Below are 15,564 nucleotides of genomic sequence, written 5' to 3' on the forward strand. Positions count from 1 at the left end.
AATAAAGGAAATCATGCAAAATATCTCACCTAAGTTAATGAAGCTAGAGATATCTGATTATATATATTTTCTGGAAAAAAGTAAAGTCTGGACACATTACTATCAAGCTGTTAAGAGTGGTTACCTTGGAGAATGTAATGCATCTGACAGTAAACTTTCACTTTTTAATCTATAATATGCATAAATATTTTGTGTATCTAAAAAATAATGTAAATCATAAAAAAGAAATTCAACTTTTGAGAGGTAAAAATACTACCAAATCAAAAGTAATAAAAAATAGGAATATCACAGGCACAGGACAAGAGAAAAACAGAGGAGTGATAGTTGCAACGCATATAAAAAATATAATTTCCGTCGGCCGGGCACAGTGGCTCACGCCTGTAATCCCAACACTTTGGGAGGCTGAGGCAGGTGGATAACGAGGTCAGGAGATCGAGACCATCCTAGCTAACACAGTGAAACCCCGTCTCTACTAAAAATACAAAAAATTAGCCGGCCGTGGTGGCAGGCACCTGTAGTCCCAGCTACTCAGGAGACTGAGGCAGGAAAATGGTGTGAACCTGGGGAGCAGAACTTGTAGTGAGCTGTGAACGCGTCACTGCACTCCAGCCTGGGCAACAGAGCAAGGCTCCGTCTCAAAGTAATAATAATAATAATAATAATTTCCTTAATATACAAAGTGCTTTTTTTTTTCTCTCTGATATGGAGTCTCGCTCTGTCACCCAGGCTGGAGTGCAATCTCAGCTCACTGCAACCTCTGCCTCCTGAGTTCAAGCAATTGTCTCACTTCAGTCTCCCAAGTAGCTGGGATTACAGGCGCACTCCACAATACCCAGCTAACTTTTGTATTTTTTGTAGGGATGGGGTTTCACCATGTTGGCCAGGCTGGTCTAGAACTCCTGACCTCAAGTGCTCCACTCACCTCAGCCTCCCAAGTGCTTTTATAAATCAATTTTTTAAAAAGATACAAGGGGAAAAAGGACAGGGGGTGGGGGTATAAAAGATTCAAATAGGAATTTCACAGGGAAAATAATACATTTATAAAACAGCCAATAAACTTAAAGATGCTAAAACCTGACTTCAAATTTAAAAATTAAGAACTGCAATGTGGTAAGAGTGTAAAGAAACAGTCATTCTCGGGCCAGGCGCAGTGGCTCATACCTGTAATCCTAGCACCTGGGGAGGCCGAGGTGGGCAGATCACGAGGTCAGGAGATTGAGACCATCCTGGCTAACATAGTGAAACCCTATCTCTACTAAAAATACAAAAAATTAGCCAGGCATGGTGACACATGCCTATAGTCCCAGCTGCTCAGGAGGCTGAGGCAGGAGAATCGCTTGAACCCGGGAGGCGGAGCTTGCAGTGAGCTTAGATCGCACCAATGTACTCCAGCCTGGGTGACAGAGCAAGACACCATCTCAAAAAAAAAAAAAAAAAAAGAAAAGAAACATTCATTCTCATACACTTAGTGGCATGTAAATTTTTTTTTTTTAAGTTCCAAGATACATGTGCAGAATGTGCAGGTGTGTTACATAGGTATACATGTTCCATGGTGGTTTGCTGCACTTACCAACCCGTCACCTAGGTTTTAAGTCCCGCATGCATTAGGTATTTGTCCTAATGCTCTCCCTCCCCTTACCCGCAACCTCCCAACAGGCCCCAGTGTGTGTTGTTCCCCTCCCTGTGTCCATGTGTTCTCACTGTTCAACTCCCACTTATGAGTGAGAACATGTGGTATTTGGTTTTTTTCCTATGTTAGTTTGCTGAGAATGATGGCTTCCAGCTTCATCCATGTCCCTGCAAAGGACATGAACTCACTCTTTTTTATGGCTGCATAGTATTCCATGGTGTATATGTACCACATTTTCTCTATCTAGTCTATTATTGATGGGCATTTGGGTTGCTGTAAATTTCTTTAATAGAAAATATGGCATCATATATTGAAACTTAAAATGCATATATCCTTTTAACCCAAGAATTCTACTTCTAGAAATGTATCCTGTAAATACTAGCATATATACAGAAAGAAGCAGGTTCAGAGATTTTGTTACAGCACTGACAATAATAGCTAAAAGCCAGAAATATTAAGTGTTAATCAACAGAGGACAAGTAAATTACAGAACAACCATACAAAAGGATATTACTATGTAGCAATTAAAAATAATTAGATGGCACTAATGTATTAAAATGAAAAAAATCTAAGACATGATTAACTGGAAAAAGTGGCTATAGAATAAAGGATATTCTGATCACTGGACAATGTAAGCCTCTTCTGCACAAGGTGAAGTACTATATCAGTGACCCAAAATAACTAAAGATTCAAGCAAACAATATTAAAACAATGATTTTCAAACACTGGACATCAGGCGGTATAGGAAAATAATCCCTGATAGGGAGCAGACAAAAAACTCAGCTCTACAATTGCCCCAGCTTACTTCATAAAGAGATTTTTCCAGGCTGTGGCCAAGTAAGTGAGAAGCCAGGCAGTCTCCCTGAGTTGAGGATGAGAGCTGAGGGTCTGGTAATACTCTACCCAAGGTAGGCAGAGTTCCCAGGACACAGTACCAGAGAGGAGAAACCAGCACAAAGATAGACTTCAAAACATTTGCAGAGTCTCCTTGAACATTCAGCTGAGTACTGATCAGCTCCTATGTATAAGGAAACAAAATGTTCACCTGAGTACTGATCAGCCTCTATGTGTGAGGAAACTAGGTGAGACTGGGAAAATAACTACTGAAAAGAATTAAGACTCACAGAGAGGCTCATGGGACCAGGAATAGTCTGTATACCCACAAGGCTGACTGGAAGAATCTTCTATGACTCTACTTCATCAGAAAAAGTCCAGAAAGATACTGCCTCAGTATTAGGAAAAACTAGCTTTAGATTAAAGGCTGCTCTGGTACCTCCTAACAAAGCATCCTTTCAAAGATGAAACTATTTCCAAGTAACTTAACTGCACCCCAGGATGACGCTTAATGATATTTATAAGAATACAAAAATATCCAGGACACATCCAATAAAACATAAGCGGGCAGCCAAAGAAGTAGAAAAATGACCAGACATGCAAAGGAGGTCAAGCAACTGCAATCAATTGAAACCAACTCGGAAATCACACAGATGACAAGAGATTTGTAGACAAGGACTTTAAAACAGTTATTGTAACTGTATTTCATATGTTCAACAAGCTACAAGATTGAACATGTCAGATACAAAGAAAATATGACAAGACAAAGATATAAAAAACGACTTCTCTAAATGGAATTAAGTTATTAGACACCGTAGAAGAAAAGATTAGTGAACTTGAAGACATAACAACAGAAACTATCCAAAAGGAAAGGCAGGAAAAAATAATGAAGAACAAAAAGGAAAGGACATCAATGTACTGTGGGACAACTGAACAACCTAAAATACTTGTAATTGAGTCCCTATAGGAGAGGTGACGAAGGAGGAAAGAGAAAACACAATTGAAAAATAAAGGTCAAGATTTTCCTAATTTGATGATAACTATACACCCACAGATCCAAGAAGTTCAAGGAACCCGAAGTACAAGAAACAAAGAAAACCACACCAAGCTACACCATAACTAATGCTTGAAAAATCAGCGATAATGAAAAAATTTTAAAACAATGAGAGAAAAAAATATAGATTATATAAATAAGAACAAAGGTCAGAAAGGTAGGAGCATTCTTGATGGAACAATGCAAGCTAGAAGACAGAGGAGTAACATCTTTAAAGTACTGAAAGAAAAAAAAACTCTTGCCCTTAAGTTCTATGTCCAAAAAAAAAATTTTTTTTAAGAGATAGAGTCTCACTCTATCACCCAGGCTGGAGTGCCTGGTGTGATCATTATCTAACTGTAACCTTGAACATCTGGGCTCATGCAATCTTCCCACCTCAGCCTCCCAAGCAGCTAGGACTACAGGCTTGTGCCACATGACTGGCTAAATTTGTTTTATTTTTTAAAATTTTTTGTAGAGACAGGGTCTCGCTATGTTACCCAGGCTAGTCTCAAACTCACCTCAAGCAATCCTCCTGCCTTGGCCTCCCAAAGCCCTGGTATTACAGGCATAAGCCATCATGCCGGGCCAAAAAGATCTTTTAAAAACAATGACAGGGCTGGGCACAGTGGCTCATGCCTGTAATCCCAGCACTTGGGGAGGGTGAGGCAGGCAGATCACTTGAGCTCAAAGTTCGAGACCAGCCTGACCAACATGGTGAAACCCCATCTCTACTAAAAATGCAAAAATTAGCTGGGCTTGGTGGCGCATATCTGTAGTCCCAGTTATTGCTTGGGAGGCTGAGGCACAAGAATTGCTTAAACCTGGGATGCAGAGGTTGCAGTGAGCCGAGACTGCACCATCGCATTCCAGCCTGTCTCCAAAAATAAAAATAAAAACAATGACAGAATTTTTTCAAGGTCTATTAATTCTGGAAAATGTCTAAAAATACATTTAAAGTCATGACAGGGGGCAGTGGCTCACACCTGTAATCCCAGCACTTTGGGAGGCTGAGACGGACAGATCACCTGAGGTTGGGAGTCCGAGACCAGCCTGACCAACAATGAGAGACCCTGTCTCTACTAAAAATACAAAATTAGCCAGGTGTAGTGGCACATGCCTGTAATCCCAGCTACTCAGGAGGCTGAGGCAGGAGAATTGCTTGAACCTGGGAGGCAGAAGTTGCAGTGAGCCGAGATCGCACCTTTGCACTCCAGCCTGGGCAACAAGAGCGAAACTCTGTCTCAAAAATAATAATAATAATAATAAATTTAAAGTCATTTAAAATGAAAAGAAAAATTAGCTTAAATTTCAGTATGACAATTAGAGAAAAGGGGTAAAGAAACCAACTGAATCAATACCCAAGTATGCTAAATTTTTTTTTTTTTGAGATGGAGTCTCGCCCAGGCTGGAGTGCAATGGCGCGATCTTGGTTCTCTGTAACCTCTGCCTCCCAGGTTCAAGCGATTCTCCTGCCTCAGCCTCCTGAGTAGCTGGGATTGCAGGCGCACACCACCATGCCCAGCTAGCTTTTGTATCTTTAGTAGAGACACGGTTTCACCATGTTGGCCAAGCTGGTCTCGAACTCCTGACCTCATGATCCACCTGCCCTGGCCTCCCAAAGTGCTGGGATTAGAGGCGTGAGCCACCGCACCCAGCCATATGCTAAATATTATAAAGAGATTTTGGTTCTAAAATATCTTAACAAATACACTGAGAAAGTTCTGAGAAACAAGCCAGGGTCAACCAAAACACAAATTCTATGATGAAACTTTTTTAAAACATTTAAAAAGTTTGGCCAGGCACAGTGGCTCACGCCTGTAATCTCAGCACATTGGGAGGCCGAGGTGTACCTCGGCCCACAGCCAATTCTCAATCATGAGGTCAGGAGATCGAGATCATCCTGGCTAACATGGTGAAACCCCGTCTCTACTAAAAACACAAAAACTTAGGTGGGCGTGGTCGTGGGTGCCTGTAGTCCCAGCTATTCGGGAGGCTGAGGCAGAAGAATGGCCTGAACCTGGGAGGCGGAGCTTGCAGTGAGCAGAGACCGCGCCACTGCACTCCAGCCTGGGCAACAGAGCAAGACTCCGTCAAAAAAAAAAAAAAAAAAGTTTGAGAATGAGCTTTGAGATATTGAATAGGAGCCTGGGTGCAGTGGCTCACACCTATAATCTCAGCACTTTGGGAGGCCAAGGCAGGAGGACTGCTTGAGCTAAGGAGTTTGAGACCAGCCTGAGAAACATGGTAAAACCTTGCCTCTAATTAGCCAGACATGGTGGTGCACACCTGCAGTCCCAGCTACTTGGGAGACTGACGCAGGAGAATCATTTGAGCCCAAGAGGCAGAGGCTGCAGTGAGCCGAGATTGTGCCACTGCACTCCAGCCTGAGCGACAGAGCAAGACTCTGTCTCAAAAAAAAAAGTGTAAGAATTATGTACATTATTATATATAAATACAATAAATGCATTCACAGTATACAATAGGTATTTCTTACTGAGGATATTAAATATAAATTTTTCTTTAATTATAGAAGGATATTTTACAAATACTTCACCCTTAACATTTTTTTTTTTTTTGAGACAGGGTCTCACTCTGTCATCCAGGCTGGAGTGCAGTGGCACAATCTCGGCTCACTGCAACCTCTGCCTGCCAGGTTCACGCAATTCTCCTGCCTCAGCCTCCTAAGTAGCTGGGACTACAGGCACGTGCCACCACACCCAGCTAATTTTTGTATTTTTAGTAGAGACGGCGTTTCAATGTTGGTCAGGCTGGTCTTGAACTCCTGACCTTGTGATCCTCCCGCCTCGGCCTCCCAAAGTGCTGGGATTACAGGCATGAGCCACTGCGCCCGGCCACCCTTAAGATTTCTAAGTAAACAGAATTGCCAGGAAATTCAAAGATATCTATCTATTACACAAGAACCTGAATGAACTCATCATATTATCATGAGTTAATTATTATTTTCTATGTCCAGAGACTCTTCCATTCAGGGATCATTTCAAATAGCTTTTCAAGATTATCAATAGGTTTTAATACCATTTCTTTATTTAAGAAAAATTTTTTTTAATAGAGATGGGGTCTCACTATGTTGCCCAGGCTGCTATCAAACTCCTGGTCTCAAGCAATCCTCTTACCTTGGATTCCCAAAGTGTTGAGGTTACAGGCATGAGCCACCATGCTTGGCCCATTTTGAAAATGTTGAAGCCATTTTAAAAACTTAAATTCTCAATACTGCACATCTGACAAGCCTAAAGGTAAGTGACAGTGCTTACAGAAAACACAATGTTTGTTTTTAAGGATATCTCTTACCTTCTGGTGTTGGTTTGTCTTGAGGAAGATCTGGCATATTTTCATCCAAAAGGTCTGCTAAGGATTGAGAATTTGCCAGCAGCTTCTGGTAAGACATAGCAAATTCCTCATACTGTTTATGTCTATCTTCACTGAGCTCCCCTTTAGAATGTAGAATGCGCCTATAAACAAATGAAATCATCTGACAGTCTTATCAAAATAGATGTGATCACAAATTGTTATATATGGGAAACATTCCATAATTTGATTTTCTCATACAAATTTAGTATAATCTTCATTTTTATTTAACATTTGAATCTAATATTTTCAAAATGTATCTGAAATGTATAATCAAATTCACCTGAACATTTAAATTTTAACACTGGTTCCTCAAAGAATATGCAGCATGCTTGCTGAAATACAATATTTAACAATATACATCTAAATAATTTTAAATTATTCAGTATTTTATTACAGTCACACTCTTCTCAGATATAGAGTTAACCAAAACTAGCACAACTACACAAGCCAATTTTCAAAAGCAACAGGTTATACAAAGAATCAATTATTCTTAAACCTCCATGATTTGAATCAGAAATATCATATTTAACAATATATCACAAAATAATCAAAAATTATTTGGTTTTTTATTACTGTCATACTCCCCTCAGACATACAGAGCTAACCAAAAATATTTAACACAACTACACAACTCAGTTTTCAAAACCAACAGATTTTGAATAGGTTCAAAAGAAACAGAATCAGTTATCCTTAAACTTCCATAATGATTTGAATCAAGATTATCTTTTGAAAAAGCCCACAATCTTCCGCACAGCCAATTCTCAATCTACTGTGCAAGTACTGGTTATTTATCCAGGTAACAAATACTGAGAAGTCCACTTACTCAGGCCAGCCCTTATCAAGGAACTAAGGACATAACCACTCTTCCACTTTGCAAGAATACACCAATAAGCCCCTAACTACAAATGCAAAACTACTGAAAACACCAAAATGTATAGAGTAAAAGTCTTATTATATTCGTATAAATCACTGAGACTTATACAGCTGGATCCAATTTTTTACATACAAAATATCCATGTGGTACTATAATATTTGAAATTTATAAACCATAATGCAAATACATTGTTTCAAAAAGTCAATTATAAATTATAAAAGTTATTTTTACAAGTAATACTTAGAAGTTTTTTATTTCTTGTTATTTGCGTTTTCTTATGAACAGTGAAGAAAACGAGGTTTTCTGTAATGCCATCTTCCATCTTCTAAAAGTTACAGAGAAAAAGGCAGAAAAATAATGCCTATACTTATTCTTCCCAGATTATTTGAAACAATGTCAAAACTTTCCCATTTTACCCTATTTCTACTCACATAAGCTTTTGTTTAAGTACTATAACAATTCGGCCAGGCATGGTGACTCACGCCTATAATCCCAGCACTCTGGGAGGACGAGGCAGGCCGATCACCTGAGGTCAGGAGTTTGAGACCAGCCTGGTCAACATGGCAAAACCTCGTCTCTACTAAAAATACAAAAATTAGCCAGGTGCAATGGCGGGCACCTGTAATCCCAGTTACTCAGGAGGCCGTGGCAGAAGAATCGCTTGAACCTGGGAGGCGGAGGTTGCAGTGAGCTGAGATCGTGCCACTGCACTCCAGCCTGGGTGACAGAGTCAGACTCTTGTCTCATAAATAAATAAATCAATAAATACTATAACAATTCAAGTAACAATATTTTCAATTTTCCGAATATTAGTTCCCATTACAAGTGCATCAGTGCATAGATTCATGAAATCCAGTTATTTCCTCTTTTCAAATCTGGTCTATTAGGGTCTAAAATGAGAAATTTCATTTTCTTATTATTTAAATATATATTAGATATCATTCTACCAACACATTAGTAAAATGTTGAAATAGTTTAACCATAATAAGCCAGGCTAAAAAGTGCTTCTCTAAAAATATTGTCATTAGAGAGCATGTTTCCCCCTCTTCAAACATGTGTTTCAGACTACTGTTACAAACACAAACAAAATTTTTTCAGTAATTTTGTGAATGAATTTTAAAAAATTAAAACAAAAGCCCACAGCATTTTAACATATTCATACCTATGAAAGACACAACATTAGCACTCTGAATGAGCTTGTTAAAACTTTTAATCAGAAGTTCTAATAGAACTCATTTTGGAAGTGAAAAGTCATTAAAAAAAATTTTTTTTTAATTTACTTTTATTTTTTGTAGAGACGGGAGTCTGGCTATGTTGGCCAAGCTGGTCTCAAACTCCTGGCCTCAAGCAATCCTCCCACCTCAAACTCCCAAAATGTTGGGATTACAGATGTGAGCCACCACACTCGGCCAAAATTAAATAAAATACTCGAATAAGTAATGCTCAGAAGTAGGTTACTTAGGCTGGGCGCGGTGGCTCACGCCTGTAATCCCAGAACTTTGGAAGGCCGAGGTGGGAGGATCACAAGGTCAGGAGTTTGAGACCAGCCTGGCCAATATGGTGAAACTCTGTCTCTACTAAAAATACAAAAATTAGCCGGGTGTGGTAGCAAGTGCCTGTAATCCCAGCTACTTGGGAGGCTAAGCCAGGAGAATCACTTGAACCCGGGAGGCAGAGGTTGCAGTGAGCCAAGATTGCACCACTGTACTCCAGCCTGGGCGACAGAGCGAGACTGTCTAAAAAAAAAAAGAAAAAGAAGTAAGTTACTTAAAAATATCTGCAATGTAGGGCCGGGCACGGTGGTTCACGCCTATAATCCCAGCACTTTGGGAGGCCAAGGCAGGCAGATCACCTGAGGTGAGGAGTTCAAGATCAGCCTGGCCCATGGTGAAAACTCGTCTCTACAAAAACATAAAAATTAGCCGGGCACGATGGTGGGTGCCTGTAATCCTAGCTCCTTGGGAGGCTGAGGCAGGAGAATCATTTGAACTCGGAAGGCAGAGGTTGCAGTGAGCTGAGATTGCACCATTGCACTCCAGCCTGGGCAACAGAGCGAGACTCCATCTCGGGGGAAAAAAAAAAATCTTCAATGTATTAAGAAAAATGTTAACAGGTAAAAATTGAAGAGTTTATTCCATGGCACTTTAGTCTGAAAAAAAATTAAAGAACAAAAACCGAAGAGTTTATTCTGAAGCAAATTATATTAAAGGGATAATACTGGTTCTAAGAGATTTCAAAACCCCTAATGACAATTACTATGCAACATTATTTCATACTTGAAAAGAAATCGGAAAATATATCTCAGAATAACATAACCCAAAACTTTAATTCTCTTAACAAGTTCTGACATTTTGGTCATCCAAAGAACAAACATCCAGTCCATTGAGATACATAATAATCACACTAAGGATTTCTAACATATAAGCAGTAGCAAGGTGATGACTACCTTATGAAAACAAAAATGAACAGTCCTTTTCCTCAGTTTCACGTGTGGATTTGCCTGTGACTTTGCGCTGAGTCCATTAAAAGTGATTTCATTCTATGATGGTTCCCTGAGTCTGCTTTCCAGTTCCTCTCCAGTACTGCTGGAACCAACCAAAACTTTAAAGCTTCACTGATACTCCTTACCCTCCCCTTAATTCCATGATCAAATGCATTAACAGCACTAACTTACCTAACTAATGAGTGTGTACTTAAGTTACTATTCAGTGAGAACAGTCCTCAAGAAAAGTTTAGATTTTGGGTTTTGTTTGTTCGTTTTATAGCTCCATAAGCCTTTTACTCCCATTTTTTTATTATTATTATACTTTAAGTTCTGGGATACATGTGCAAAATGTGCAGGTTTGTTACATAGGTATACACGTGCCATGGTGGTTTGCTGCACCCATCAACCTGTCATCTACGTTAGGTATTTCTCCTAATGTTATCCCTCCCCTGGCCCTCCAACCCCCAGATTTTTTCTTTTGTTTTGTTTTGTTTTTAATGATGTCTTACACCGAGCACTTGGTTAGCAGGACAGAATGCCAATTAATACAATATGACTTCTGTTATATATAAAACTGACATATGTAGCCATATATCCTTTCTTTGACATCTAAGTAATACACATTTACTGAACTGACTAAATCCATAGCATGCAGTAAGACAATATACAGACAAAGCAGAGAAATAACTCATTATAGTGCCTGAACATTTAAAAACCTAAGGATCGGCCTGGCACAGCGGCTAACGCCTGTAATCCTAGCACTTTGGGAGGCCAAGGAGGGCCGATTGCTTGAGCCAACAAGTCCGAGACCAACCTGGGCAGCATGGTGAAATTCCATCTTTACAAAAAATACAAAAATTGGCCAGGTGCTATGGCTCACACCTATTATCCCAACACTTTGGGAGGCTGAGGCGGGTGGACCACAAAGTCAGGAGTTCAAGATCACCCTGACCAACATGGTGAAACTCCATCTCTGCTAAAAATACAAAAATTAGCCAGGCATGGTGGCATGCACCTGTAATCCCAGCTACTCAGGAGGCTGAGGCAGGAGAATCACTTGAATCCGGGAGGCAAAGGTTGCAGTGAGCCAAGACCACACCACTGCACTCTAGCCTGGGGGACAGAGCAAGACTCCGTCTCAAAAACAAAAAAAAAACAAAAATTAGTTGGATGCGGTGGTGGGCACCTACAGTCCTAGCTACTCAGGAGGTTGAGGTGGGAGGATTACCTGAACCCAGGAGGTCGAGGCTGCAGTAAGCTGTGACCGTGCCACTGTGCTGCAGCCTGGGTGACAGAGTGAGACCCTGCCTCAAAAAATAAATGAATAAATAAATAAACCCAAGGATCCTTTAGAAATTCTAATGAAATTAAACATGTTTAAATGTAGGTACTAAAAATGTCAGGGTATTTTTTGTAACTTTATGCAACTCACAGGAAAAGGTTTTCAGTTTAATTGTTTTTGAAAACCCACTTGAGGGAACTAAATATTACACAACACATCTGACCAACAAGTATCTCTGCTTTACATCAATGTTATCAAAAAATATGACCAAAACTTCTCATGTGAATTCCATGGGAATGTATCACTGAAAATATAACCAAAATCAAGCTGAAAATATGATTTCATCACATATTTTAATTATTGCCTTTTTAGAAATACATCAATTACATAAAGCTGAATTTAAGCCATTCTTTTGAGAATGTCATAAAGTAGAGGTCAGCAAACTTTTTCTGTAAAGGGCCAAACAATACATATTTCAGTCTCTGCAGACCATTTGGTCTTTGCTGAAACTAATCAACTCTGCTAACATAACACAAAAGCCGCCACAGACAATATGTAAACAAATGAGGGTGACTATAATAAAATGTTATTTATGAACACTGAAATTTGAACTTCAAATCATTTTCATGCTTCCCAAAACATTCTACTTTTGACTATTTTTCAACCATTTAAAAAAGTAAAAACCATTCTTAGGTGACAGGCTGTAGAAAAACTAGTCATAGGCTTAATCTGGCCCACAAGCCATAGTTCGCCAATGCCTGTCACACTACTACATGTCTTATAAATTAGTACATTCCCTCCTGCAATATCATTGCACACTAGAGAGGTACTTGTCCCCTTTTACAGATATAAACAGTAAGTAATGAGAACAAAATCTATGCCAACTCTTATGCTTTGTTATAAAAATAAAAAAAAAATTGCCCTCCTTTCGGCAACATACGTGAGACATCACTGTCCAGAAGAATCTCTAAAGTACGTCAGTCCTTGATTTTATGGAGTGTTTTTTTTTTGTTTTGTTTTTGAGATGGATTCTCGCTCTGCTGCCCAGGCTGGAGTGTAGTGGTGCAATCTGAGCTCACTGCAACCTCCGCCTCCTAGGTTCAAGCAATTCTCCCTGCCTCAGCCTCCCACATAGCTGGGATTATAGGAGCCTGCCACCATACCCGGCTAATTTTTGTATTTTTAGTAGAGACGGGGTTTTGCCACGTTGGCCAGGCTGGCCTCAAGCTCCTGATGTCAGGTGATCTGCCCACCTCAGCCTCCCAAACCGCTGGGATTACAGGCATGAGCCACCATGCCCAGTTGAATGTTTTTTATATTACTAATTTAATATTATAAAACCAACCAAAAAAGCCAGTCAATTTTTGAGTCAAGCATTATACATCATAAATAAAATTCATTAATGCCTAAAAAATTCTATTAAGAGAACTTTTTTCTTCTTTTCCATTTTTTCATTTTTATTGACTTTTTTATATTTCCTTCATTTTATTAATTTTTGCTTTGTATTATCCTAAAAAATAAATTTTATTTTATTTTTTTAAATTTTTTTGAGACGGAGTTTCGCTCTGTCACCCAGGCTGGAGTGCAATGGCACAATCTCAGCTCACCGCAACCTCTGCCTCCCGGGTTCAAGCCATTCTCCTGCCTCAGCCTCCTGAGTAGCTGGGATTACAGGCATGCGCCACTACGCCGGGTTAATTTTGTATTTTTAGTAGAGACAGCGTTTCTCCATATTGGTCAGGCTGGTCTCGAATTCCCAACCTCAGGTGATCCGCCAGCCTCAGCCAAGCTACTAAAGTTTAAGAAGTTTAACATAAAAATTTATAAAATCATAAAAAGACAGAAAGAGAAATTCTCATTCAAACGTCTTTCAGAAAGGTCAGGCAGGCAATCTATTAATAAAAGCTAACTAACATTTACTAAATACTTACAATGTGCCAGACACTGTTAAGTGCTTTTACACATATGAATTCACTATATGATTCACATTTACCTCAGAGTTACAGAACTATTGTTATGCCCATTTTACAGATGGGAAAACTGAAGCACAGAGATGCTAGGTAACTTGCCCAAGACTGCGGAATGTGCAAATGACAGTGCTCTAGCTCCAGAGTCCACGCTCTGAAATATTGGACTATGCTGCCTTTCAAATTATAATTATCCATTTTGTATGTTATAGTGAAGTTAAAATGTCTCTCAAACACATCCATGAAGGCAAGTCTTCACCACAGAACTGCTTATTTTATTTCCTCTTTTGGGTCCCTCTCTCGTTTGGATTTGACTTGGTAAATACTGAGCGGCTAACATGTATACTATACACTGCAAAAACAAGTGCTAAATGTAAATATGGGTGGATATTACATAATTGTGAAAAGTACAGTATGAAGAAGAAGAAAAGAACCTGACTCTATCACTCACTTTCCATGTTATATGGGGCAAGCCCTTTAATCCCTTTGTTTTACCATCTTCAAAATATAGGCATTTATATAATATAGGTACTGTTAGGATCAATTAAGATCATATAGGCCAGGTGTGGTGGCTCATGCCTGTAATCTCAGCACTTTGGGAGGCCAAAGTGGGAGGATCACTTGAGCCCAAGATATCAAGACCAGCCTGGCCAACATAATGAAACCAAGTCTCTACAAAAAAAAAAAATTTTTTTTAATTAGCCAGGTGTGGTGGTGCATACCTGTGGTCTCAGCGACTTGGGAGGCTGAGGTGGGAGATAGCGAGGCTGCAGTGAGCTATGACTGCACCATGACACTCCAGCCTGGGTGACAGGGAAAGACCCTGTCTCAAAAAAAAGGATCATATGTGTGATTTATTATGTTAATGTAAAATGGTATTTTCATGAGAAAAAAAGTGCCAAAGCCTAACATAGGAAAGGCAAGAACTTCAATGCCAAATTCTATTAATCATTAGACAAATTAAAAAGGAAAATAGTCTTGACAAACATACAGAACATTCATTTTAACTTTGCCCTTGTGCAGTCATACAAAATTATATATAACACATGGACAAAATCTTTAAAAGAATGATCATGAAGAAGACCCCAGAAAAACCGCTGGGTTTTATATCTCCTCCAGCATTCTGTCCAATTTTAATAAAAATTGGCCTTAGAATTATCTTAGATTTTCTTGGCTGGATGCAGTGGCTCACGTCTGTAATCCCAGCACTTTGGGAGGGCAAGGCGGGCGGATCACTTGAGGTCAGGAAACCAGCCTGGCCAACATGGTGAAACCCTGTCTCTGCTAAAAATACAAAAATTAGTCGAGTGTGGTGGCAGGTGCGTGTAGTCCCAGCTACTCAGGAGGCTGAGGCAGGAGAATCGCTTGAACCTAGGAGGTGGAAGTTGCAGTGAGCCAGGATCGCGCCACTGCACTCCAGCCTGGGTGACAGAGCGAGACTCCAGCACAGTGGCTCACTCCTGTAATCCTACCACTTTGGGAGGCCGAGGAGGGCAGATTGTGTGAGCTCAGGAGTTCGAGACCAGCCTGGGCAACATGGTGAAACCCTGTCTCTTCTAAAACACAAAAAATTAGCCAGGCGTGGTGGCATGTGCCTGTGGTCCCAGCTACTTGGGAGGCTGAGGCAGGAGAATTGCTTGAACCTGGGAGGTGGAGGTTGCAGTGAGCTGAGATCATGCCACTGCACTCCAGCCTGGAAACAGAGGGAGACTCCGTCTCAAAAAAAAAAAAAAAATTATCTTAGATTTTCTTTTGGTTTCATTTTAGAATTATTTATGGATATCTCATAATCTTGTAAAAAGACTCTAGAACATAGCAAAGCAAAACTGTACCCATTAAAATGGGTACTACTACTACAGCAAAGTCATTTAAACACAATTAGAATATCTAGGACATAATTTTAGAGCTCTTAGAACATTACAGCTATAACACTAAATCTAAAGTACAGAGAAGTAACATCTTAATTGTGCTTAAATACTACCAATTAATTAATTGGTATTAACTACCAATTAAACAACCTACCTGTGAAGCAAGGTACAACTCACCTGGAAGGAAAGTGAAAGTAAAAGCAGTACCATTTCATTATT

At 39.7% G+C, this 15,564-nt stretch overlaps 1 protein-coding gene across 3 annotated transcripts in view; it reads right to left on the bottom strand.

Annotated features, from left to right (window-relative positions):
• Positions 1-15,564, bottom strand: part of UPF2 (UPF2 regulator of nonsense mediated mRNA decay) — a 123,191-nt gene that overhangs the window by 87,172 nt on the left and 20,455 nt on the right. For all 3 annotated transcript variants that reach the window (XM_034929942.2, XM_034929943.2, XM_008953147.4), the window contains exon 4: positions 6,810-6,970. In XM_034929942.2, the coding sequence (XP_034785833.1) occupies positions 6,810-6,970 (161 nt within the window). The remainder of the gene's footprint in view (positions 1-6,809; positions 6,971-15,564) is intronic.

This window comes from Pan paniscus, chromosome 8, assembly GCF_029289425.2.
Source record: "Pan paniscus chromosome 8, NHGRI_mPanPan1-v2.0_pri, whole genome shotgun sequence".
In the NCBI taxonomy this organism is placed as follows: domain Eukaryota; kingdom Metazoa; phylum Chordata; class Mammalia; order Primates; family Hominidae; genus Pan; species Pan paniscus.